Raw genomic sequence first — 10572 nt, forward strand, 5'->3', positions numbered from 1 at the left:
TGAACATTCAATTTAAAGACATAAATAAGTTCAGTTGAGAAAAACAAAACAACAAAAAAAAAAAAACTTGAAAAGGGTTTGGGAAAATGAACAAAAGGTGATTATCCAAACACCGAAAGGTGTGTATTTTTCAAATAAACATGGCATTGAGGCTGAGAAACAGAGTCCAAACACTGAAATTCAGGGTGTGGTTAAAAATCCTTAAAGTAAGAGAGTATCTTCCATCAAATAATCATACCCTATCAGGTAACCCTTTAAAGTTTTCTTGATCGTACACGCTTTTGTTGATAGGTAGCCACAACATGATTATTACAAACAGCCTATATAAGAACATTATTCAATTTCTTGTCTTTGTTAAGGATTAAGACTTACTATTACCTAACAACTTGTCAGAAAATAGATGGAAAGAGAAGCAGGTAGAGCACACTAGTCCCTTTCAAAAAACAGGCCAACTAGTAGTTCATATTTCAACCAAGGGTAACGAGTTATGTCAGATAAAGGGCTACCCTGAAATAAGCAATTTGCCTTGGACCTACATTAATTTAAACAGAACTGTAGTTTCCAACCACTCAGTTAACTACATCTGTAAGAATACCTAAGCACATTTTAAGTAGTGCTGAGGAAAGCAAACACATTAAGTAAAACAAAATAAGCAATACATTCTTACCTTGCTGCTGCTGCTAACAGATTTTTGGCATTAGGAGCTCCAGGATCAACAGACAGAGACTTGGCAGCCAGTAACAGTTTGCTTGAAGCCATAGAGATGCTCTTGAGGTTACCTATTACTTGAATCTGGTCTTCTTTAGTCTGAAAGACCATACCCACATAACATTAAGCACCTAGTTTGCAATAAAGTGTGTGCTAAAACAGCATCTGGAAACCCAGTCTGCTATCCACCTGAAACCACTGGCATGCAAGGGAATTCAGTCCAAAGGAGGACATGGACCAAAGCCTCTGTTCACCCAGACAGGTGCCTCTAGCTCCATTCACATAACAGAACAAGAAACCCATATAACACATAGCTTTATTTCTAACAATGACAGTATTCATAAACAAGCAAGGGAGAAACTTTACTACTTGTTGAACAATGCTTTCATTGTCAAGATTCTCATACGTCTCTGCCTGGCACAACTGATCCTCATTACTCCATCAGTGTGTACTGTCTGTATTCTATCATCCTGCATAACCCACAAGCTCTCTTGCATTTAACTGGGATTACTCCCACAAAGATATCTCCAGAAAGTCCTCTGCCTCAAGAAAATAATTTTTTATAATCTTACTTCAGAACATCCAAGTCAGAATGCTTACTATTCTTCACTAACTTTAAACCATTGCTTGAAAAGGATAACCTTCATGTGTGCACAATTACAGGGAAGCACTGCAAATAGCTAGAACAGTATTCTTCTTTCAGTCATTGGTAGAAGTTAATTTGTTCCTTCTAATAGTCTGTTTAGGGTTTTAAATTTAGAGGTTGTATATTACTTAGATGATGTGAATAGCTTTTAATCTGTATTTACATTCTGCTCTCCTCCCTACCCTCTTCTGCCCGTTCATAAAGCATCCAAAGTATCTGGTATGGCTTCTGTTTAGGCCAAATAACTAGACACAGACAGAAGGCATTCTCTATTGAAATATGAGCCAGTATTACCTAAGATGGTTTTAATTCACTATGACAGCAGGAGAAGCAAATCTTCGCAGTCCACAAGGTCATCAGCACCTGGAATTCTCTTTTCAATTAACTGTTTTCACCAGCTCATATAATTTCTACCCTTGCCTGCACTCAACTGTTTTATTCAGATTGTTTTATTCAAATAAAATATTTTACAAGTTAATGAAGCCCATGGCTGAAGAGATAGATATCAAACTCCTATTTCTATTTAATTCCAGAGAATCAGCTGATATTTGGTGTCTACTTCACTTCATGGATCTGAACCTGAATGATTAAAGTTTAATGAAGAATAATCAACAGTTATTGCCTGATCTCTCTGTTCTGCATTATCTACAAAGCATTTGCTTTATAGAGACAGTTCATAAGTGACTTTGAAGGACTAGTGTACTCCTTAGATTTCCTTCCTATTTCTTGTGGCAGCAATTGTTAGGTTTAAAAGTTCCTTTTACTAAGACAATACAGTCCAAAAATTCTTTTTTCTCCATCCTCCTGGCTCACCTAGTATGTGACCCTTCTTTCTATGCTGGCATTTGCTATGTTAAATCATCTTTAATTGACCCACTTCCTAAAATCTGTACACCTAAACCCAGTAAGATAATGAATGAAATAGCTCCAACTTGAAATGAGCACCCAGACTACTAGGAATTAACTAGGTAATGTGACAACACTCTTGAATGTTACTGAGTTTGTCAGAATAGACCTAGAATAGATGGTAAATCACCAAACAGACTTGCAAATGCTACTGAAATAGAAGCAACTCTTGCTATAACCTGTGAGAGGTTCAGCAGGCCTTTGTACTTTCAGATATACAGCTCATATATTAGTTAGCTAACAGCCCAAACCAGACAGATGGAGCATGAAATCACATTTCTGACTGGCCACAGAAACGAAGACACAAATGCTAAGCTCACTTCAGTCCAGATGACTGCTTCATAACATACATCCCCTGCTATATTTGGATACACTTACACTAGTATATTATACTGTATTCCCAAATTAACCTTGGTCCCAGTTAGCAATGTAAAAAAAAAAAGCACACACGCTTACTTGGGCTTGACCAGCCATTTCAATCCCTGCATCAAGAAATTCATCAAAATCATCACTAAATTTTCCAGATGCTGCAGCCAGTTCCCCACTTTGCCCCCGTGTAGCATGAACAACTTCTCCTGCTGACTGGTTCAGATCTGCTGCTGCCTGGTTCAGTTCGCTCTGAGCTTCTTGAAATGACTTTGAACTTGGAGGTAGCTGTAAGAGATGAATAACTATTTTATTGTCTACCATGTCACACCAACCCTTTGTGATGACAGAGTCCAACACAATTCAAGAACACTAAATTCAAGACAGCAATAGGCCCCCCATACAAGCTAAAATGGAGTACTGCATCTGAACTGCTAGTTAATCAGTCCTAAAAAGATGAATAGTCCAATTACGGGATAGTTATCAATCAGAAATCTACACAGCAAGCTTTGTCTTGTTGTTTCTTTCAATGGACAGACAATCAAGCAAGCCTTTCTAGGGACAGAGAAGATAACAGCTATTTTGTAGTCCAACTATGAAACTCAAAGTGATGAACTCAGTGGAGAAAGTGGGAGAAATTTATTCTTCAAGTCATCGTTCACTTCTACAATCAAGCCTTCCAGAACAACCTAGAAGTATCGGCAGTTCTTCAATGACTAAATTTAGTCCTGACCTGGTTCAACCAAGCAGCATTGCACTAATATTAAAATATAATCCCACCTTCATTCACAGGGTAGCAGGATCACCAGTAGATGAGACAGAGTTGTTCAAGTCATGCAACATTCAAGCAAGTTAGCAGTGCTCACAGTTGTTTTCTTGTCCCCCCTCCACCCTTCCCTAACATGGATGCAGATAAATATAACAATTCATCTCTTCACACTAAACGGTTGAAGATGCACTAAAACTTCTTAAAGGACCATTCTCCTTCAACTGAATTGGTCACCTAGGTGTGAAATGGATTATAATTCATAATTCTCATTTTCATATTCAATTTGTGAAGTTACAGTTAGCATTCTCAAAAACAAAACTAAACCCTAATGGTGATGTAGGACAGCAATTTTAATACTGCCTTCATAAGCCCTAGATACATTTCAACTTTCCCATGAACTAGAAAAACAGTATTTTAGCCAAGTAATTAATCTCTTAAACCTGCAAAACAAATAAGACATACTTGAAGTATACTTCATGCACACTTGCTACATAATTTGATATGTGGAAAACCCCGATCAGCTCTTCAATTCTCTCAATTTATTTGTATGGTAAAAAACATCTCACCAAATCAACGAGGAGCTTCTTGCTAGACTCTCCAATACTCTTCAAAGCCACATCGACATCCTTTTGTCCAGGTAGACAATTCACACAGTTATTCAGCGAGTGAGACACTGCTTTTGCCACCTACGACACAGAAATAAACACACAGAAACTGAGAAAGACTTAAGCATTTAGCTGACAAACAGGAGGAACAGTCTAGAGCCATCAATCTAGAAGCCGTTTTTACAATTCTGACTCCAACAAAACCATATTTGAAGCTTGGAATAAAGGTTGTACCACCCTAGCTATGGAAATGCACCAGAAGTTGACTGTATGCTAAACAGAAAAATCCTTTGTGTACCACTTATTTCAGATAAAGTCCAGATACTTATTTAAATCATATCTCACCTCCTAAGAAATTATTTGAAATACAGGCCAATTAAAGATCTCTTCAAACCAGTTAAAGAACCTATTACTCCTTAAAATCTTCAAAAGCAGTTGTGCTACTCATGTAGAAAAAAGTGTGCTCACTTTTTGAAGATGACATGAGTATTAAGCCTTCTTTTGGCAATGAGTTTAACAGGTGTTTCATCTTGCAATCAAGCAGCCCACTCTAAATATGTTGTGGGAAAAAGCATCTAATTTCATCTTTGCATAAGTTGATTTCTTTGAAAGATGATTAAAATGCACTAAGCGCCATCTACATTCTTTGACATAAGCATAATGTTACTATTTGAGAGCTACTGGCAGTAATAGGTAGCTCTCTGACATTTCTTGAGGCCTGATCTGTTGTATTCTTTCCCTGTTTAGGGCTGTGTTCTATGCAATTTTAGTGGGTTTTCCATAATTCACATCGCCACAACTTACCTGGGCTAATCTCTGCTGACTGTCTGCATCCCCCGGTGCAGCCAGGGCCTGCTTTGCCTCCTGAATAAGCATAGCAGAGCCTTCCATGACATCCCTTGCTGAATCCAACATTGCATGCGCTGCTACAGGGTCAGTAGTTGATGCTGCAACCCCTCGTGCTGCCTGAGCCAAAGTCTTCAAAGCCTGAGCAGTTTCTCTTGCAGCAACTCCTATGTTCAGATTTCATCAAGGAATTTATTAGCACTCTTAAAGAAATTTTTTGTATTTTATGACAACTGAATTTGCAGGTTGTGATCACATTGCAACACAACATTTCAAATGCAGTTTAAAAGATAACCTTCAAATATGACCACATTTGAAATACACAGCATCATTTGCCAAGAGAAATGCCTGTAGTGAAGCCATAAAGTAAATCTTATACCCCTAAGAAGACATTCCAGAGCAGCTATAGATCAATGCCTAAATAAGTGAAGCAGGGGTAAAGAAGGAAAGCTAAAAATTGGAAATAAGAAAAAATTGCAGGAAAAAGTGATTGTCTCCAAGAACTGTGTACATGACTTCAAAGGGGGGAAGCGATTATCTGCAAGAACTGGGTATATGATTTCAGAGCCAGAGCATCTGTCATTTCTGAAAACGTGGCTTTGTGATTTTATAGAATCAACAGAGAAATAGCTTAAGTTCAAGCAATTAAAAATTAAATAAAAAGAAAACATTAAGGATGAGGTAACTTGACGTAACTTAACCCCACTGTGAGTACAAGCAGATAAAAATAAAGTGGGAGAACATCATGAAATTGCTTTTAAATACATAGTGAAAAGAAACTTACTATTTCAGCTTCAGACAAGAGGGAATGATTAATTAGTGAAGATAAGCTGTAAAGACTTTCCGTCACTAAGAACAGCAGAATATGCCACAATACCTGCAAACACTCAGCACTTGCTCAAGCAAAAAAAAATCTTGCATAACAAAATACCATGATAGAAAATAGCTACATGAGCTCTGAAAAGGAACTCATTGCAAAACTTCCCAACTGAACAGCTTTTATAGCTTGATGTTAAGAGAACTAGATTATTAGATATCAGCTGCAAGTACCTGTATTCCTTCACCAGATATCCAGTGCTAACTTCTGCATAACTATGTAATAGAAACACAAGCCTTATTAATCCAATTACATCTGCTTCAAATGAAAGCAACTGTAAGTTACTTAGCCATGATGCAGTTATATCTAATGAAGTGGTAATTGCCGTAACAGATTTTATCACTAATATAATGAAAATTCTACTGTAGCGTTTGCATCAACAGCTTTCATTTTTTACATAAAGGAGTGAATGGAACATTTTATCATTTGTATGTAAACCTTCCCCAGCAACCCCCTGCAAGGAGCTTTCTCCTTATAAAGTGCTTCAGTCCCTAAAAGCACAGGTATAAAAACTGGGGCAATGTATAAAAAGAACTGATCACAGAATCTGCATGTCAACATTCCCTGTTGGCTTTACCCCAAACTATGCAAATGTGATTAATGAGCCGGAGAAGATAGCTGCATTACACATGGGAAATGGTGAAACATCTAGTAAGAGATGCAATGTTTTAAACATTACCAAATCATCCCAAGTATGTTTGCATCTTGTGTTGCAAAACATATCCAAAGACCCTTTCAGGACTTGTGAAAGGACACAGCAACATTTCAGTGGCACTGGCCTTTAAATTGCTTTACATTTTAGTTCTGTCCAGAAAGAGTTTGTGACACTTTCATAAACAGCAGATGTCTCAATCTGGTTATGTACATACAACAGATTGGAACACTACTCTTTTATGAAGCACATTATTTACATTAGCAATTCCTACTAACTTACCAAAATTCACTGTCAGCATAGAAATAAAGAAGTGAACAACTACTTGACTTCAGCACTCTGTGATAAGAGAGCCTTCTAACAAACATCATTTGGGAAGCAGACATGATGAATAAAATGGCACCTGTGTAGTGTTCTACACAGACATTCTCACAGACATTATGAATAAAGTGGTACCTGTGTAGTGCTCATTGCCTTGAGCAGCGCAAGTTAGCAACTGGGCCATTGATGAACCAACTGCTTTGGAGGTACTTCCCAGATCCTGAGCACATTTCTCAAGCTGTGAAAAGGTGCAAAGGACAGAATTCTCTGCTTAAACTTTACTAAAACACACTTGCCTTTTAAACACTATTAAGAAAATTCCTCTCCTACGAAAAACAAGCTTCTATCTCAGCAACTGAACACAGAGTTTCTCTGAAGCCTTATTAGCATGTTTTCCCTGCCCAAGTTGAAATAAATTTATATATTAGGTCGTAAGAACAACAAAATTAGAATTACAACATTTAATAATCAGCAATGGAAATCACTACCTTTAACTGTGGTGAGAAAGCAGTTTTTACCGAATAAAATATTTCAGTTTCTAAGAATACCAACTTTTGAGTTCTCATCGTTGTCCTCTATGAAAAACATTATCTTTTTGGAAAGACTGAAACATTACTACTACTAAATAATATTTGTTCAATATAGGAGGCGGCCCTACAGTCCTGTGAGCACTTCTGCTAAAAAAAAAAACATTCCTCTGGTGTAGCAGGAACATAGAATCTTTTCAAGAGAATCAGTGCAAAATCCCACCAGAATGATAATTATCCAAAGCCTCACGATTTATTTTGCCTCAAACACTTAATTTTTTAACAGATAAGTTTGTTTATAAATGAAGGACACCCTTCATTAATTACAGTTTCTCCTGGGAGAGGTTTTAGCTGTCCATCCACAGCTGCCATCTTTGCATCTTGCAGTTCATTTTTGAGTGTCTGGACTGTATTCAAAGCAGAATCAATCTCCATTGGGCCACACGCTTCATGAGCCTATTCAGAAATCAGATCAGTAACACTGTTAGCACCTATAAGACACTATTAGAAACAGTAAATGCTTCAGATACAATCCCTCCAAAATATCTATTCGTCTCATGACTTCAGTGGCCCCTGTGGACACTCCACATCACGGCTTCCAAGCTGCCGGAAAATACTCTTAGCTTGTGAATAGAATAACACTGGTAAGAGCCACCACAGGAATGAGATGCACTTACCTTATGTATACACATCTTCACATTAGGTAGTCCAGGTACTGAGAAAGTAACTCCTGCAGTTTGGACTTCACCTTTGACAAATAGTCTAACATATTTCAAGTCACATTGAACTCTCTAATCTGGCAGCCCACAATAATCAGTAACTTGGCTGAAAATTTTGCAGATTGCTGAGGTGTAATTTGAGGTGTAATTTTTGCTACAATCCTGTTTTGGGGCTTCAGCATTCACAAGATAAGGCTTTCCACTACGACTTTTTTTTTTTTTTAAACAAACAAACAAAGAAACAAACATCAAGTTTAGAAGTCTGTGTGTCAAAGACACCCTCTACCCCTTATATTTAAAGGGAACAGTTCCAGGCTAACTCTGTGCATACCTCCCTGCCGTGTTTCTGGTATGTCAGTAGTACCACAAGCTTTTCAGTTTTCTTCTCAGTTTTTCTTCCCCTGTCCATTACAACACAGAAGCCACATGGGACTGAGCAAACCATGCATGAAGGCAACACTGAAGCAAACACTGACTGAGCATGAACCATTCCCTTTGGGTGGAAGGGGGAGAAGACAGTAGAGGCAAGGAGTGAACCTGTGACAACCATTGGGGCCATCTTGCTTTAGCTAATTAAAACTACTATCCTACCTTCTGAGAGGCAGTTCGGAGCTCAGCTAAGCTGGTTGCAAGGTTCTTCGCGCACTGACTTAGCTGCATTGCTGCTGCTTGATCAGTCACAGTGGGTACTGCAGCTTTAGCAGATGCCACCATCTTACTTCCAGGCTGTCCAAAGAAGAACCCAGAACACAATTTTATGAGTTCATTTTCTTCAAATAAGACAGGATTTTTTGCTGGTTCCACCATTCACACATTTTTTTGCTGGTTCCCCCATGCACACAACCATGAGCTTTTTACATCTATAATGACCACTTCATGCACTTGCCTGCTCCTTATCCATGAACCTCCTAGACAGCAATCTTTTTATTCACATGCTACACCCGAACATAATTCCAAATTGCAGTGTTGTCTGCAGCAGAAAACATTTGTTATTTACTAGTATACTAGTCACTTTGTAGGCAACAATGGAAGCCAAGAGGCCTTAAAGTATTTGTACAGACTGCTTAAAAGCTATTTCTTCTGCTATTCTAGGTGGTATGATCAGGTCCAGATGGTATCAATGGGTAATTTCTTTCAGCATTTCCAAATACTAAATTCTTTCAAAATGTACACTAAAAAAATTAATACAAGCAATGACTCTTCACAGGGTTGGTTTCCTGCTAATGCAGTTAAGCTGCTTTCCTGATTCACACCACCACTTTGGTACATACAGACAGCCAGAGAGGAGGCAGATCATTTTAATGACTACAGAGGGAATCATACAGCAAAATAGTGACAGAACTGTATGTGATGCTTCTAGTACATGACCATAAAGAACCTGCTAACAGTATCTAATGAAAGAGTTCACTTCCACTTCATATTGAAGGCATAACTGATGCTTATTAATGATAGTGTCATGATAGTGTCATTACACAATTAATTTCCTCAGTTTGTTTCTTGTCAAGAGTAAACCCAATAGCATTATCAACCCTCTTGACTTTGTCTTTTTTCCTTTTTTTTTTTTTTTTTTTGGGGGGGGGGAGAGGGGAGATGTTTTGGAAGAAGCAGAGTCAAGATTTGTTTTGAACGGAAGCCAAATCAAGATCTATAACATCTGTAGGTTAATATCTAAAAATCATCGTAATGTTCCCTTTGTGAAAAATTCTCAAGATTGTTGCTGCAGCACTGCGACTCTGCCTTCACTACAGATGGTTACAACATCATCTCTTATATTCAAGATCCCCATTTAGAAAGATGCTGAATTGTCACTACCTTGATCATAAAACTCTTTCCAAGAAAGCAAATGCCACTGCAACAAATGTTTTTTTCTTCATAAATTCCAGCTTTTCTGTTTCTTATATCCAGAAGTTTGGCAGTTCTCACTCTCCACAGGTTCAACATGTTTCAGCCACCTGACCTGAGGAGCTAAATCGTCCTTAGCCATGACAAAATCCCCCTGCAATGAACTTCTTTACATTGTCTGTAACAATTTACTGCTTATTTGTCACAAACAAAAACATAATTAAGAAGTGCCTTTTCTTCTCATGGAGTCTACTACAATGATTGATTTACTTCACCTGAAGGAAGTTTTGGCTGGAATTTATTAGAGCAAGCTGAGCACTGAGGTCTTCTGCCTGAGCTTGACTTCCTCGTACACCCTGCACCAACTGAGGAATGTGGTCTGCAACATTCTATAGTAAACAAAAGGAGAAGTTTCCAGCATAAAAATATGAACCCTCTAACATTAAAATAAGCCCTTTCCCTGTCCCTCTCAAATACAACTGGTAAAACTCACAGGTATTTATATATATATGACTTCAAAGAATTTGTTTAGGAGTCCATGAAACTCAATTAATACGTGATTGGACTTCTCAGAGACATTCTGTTTTTACTTAGAAATGTTTATTTCCATCACTCATTAGTTGAAAGATCCTACTAAACAATCAAGATTTTTGTGAAAAAATAGGTATTTATACAGCATTTTGAATGACTTCCTTTGTATGCATACATGCCAGTAGCGGAGATAAGTGACAAATTTTCAAAAGAGTCCCGTTTTGAGAAAAGCAAAATAGAGTACCTCATGCTGCTTT

At 37.8% G+C, this 10572-nt stretch overlaps 1 protein-coding gene across 6 annotated transcripts in view; it reads right to left on the reverse strand.

Annotated features, from left to right (window-relative positions):
* TLN2 (talin 2) overlaps nt 1–10572 on the reverse strand; it is a 172316-nt gene that overhangs the window by 56131 nt on the left and 105613 nt on the right. For 5 of the 6 annotated variants that reach the window (XM_068695657.1, XM_068695656.1, XM_068695660.1 and 2 more), the window contains 8 exons: nt 10060–10173; nt 8534–8668; nt 7551–7679; nt 6832–6934; nt 4805–5013; nt 3962–4081; nt 2717–2914; nt 668–807 (listed from right to left, as the gene is read on the reverse strand). In XM_068695657.1, the coding sequence (XP_068551758.1) occupies nt 668–807; nt 2717–2914; nt 3962–4081; nt 4805–5013; nt 6832–6934; nt 7551–7679; nt 8534–8668; nt 10060–10173 (1148 nt within the window). The remainder of the gene's footprint in view (nt 1–667; nt 808–2716; nt 2915–3961; nt 4082–4804; nt 5014–6831; nt 6935–7550; nt 7680–8533; nt 8669–10059; nt 10174–10572) is intronic. The other variant, XM_068695659.1, reaches the window with a different exon arrangement.

The sequence above is a fragment of the Anas acuta genome, chromosome 12 (assembly GCF_963932015.1).
Source record: "Anas acuta chromosome 12, bAnaAcu1.1, whole genome shotgun sequence".
NCBI classification, from domain to species: Eukaryota; Metazoa; Chordata; class Aves; order Anseriformes; family Anatidae; genus Anas; species Anas acuta.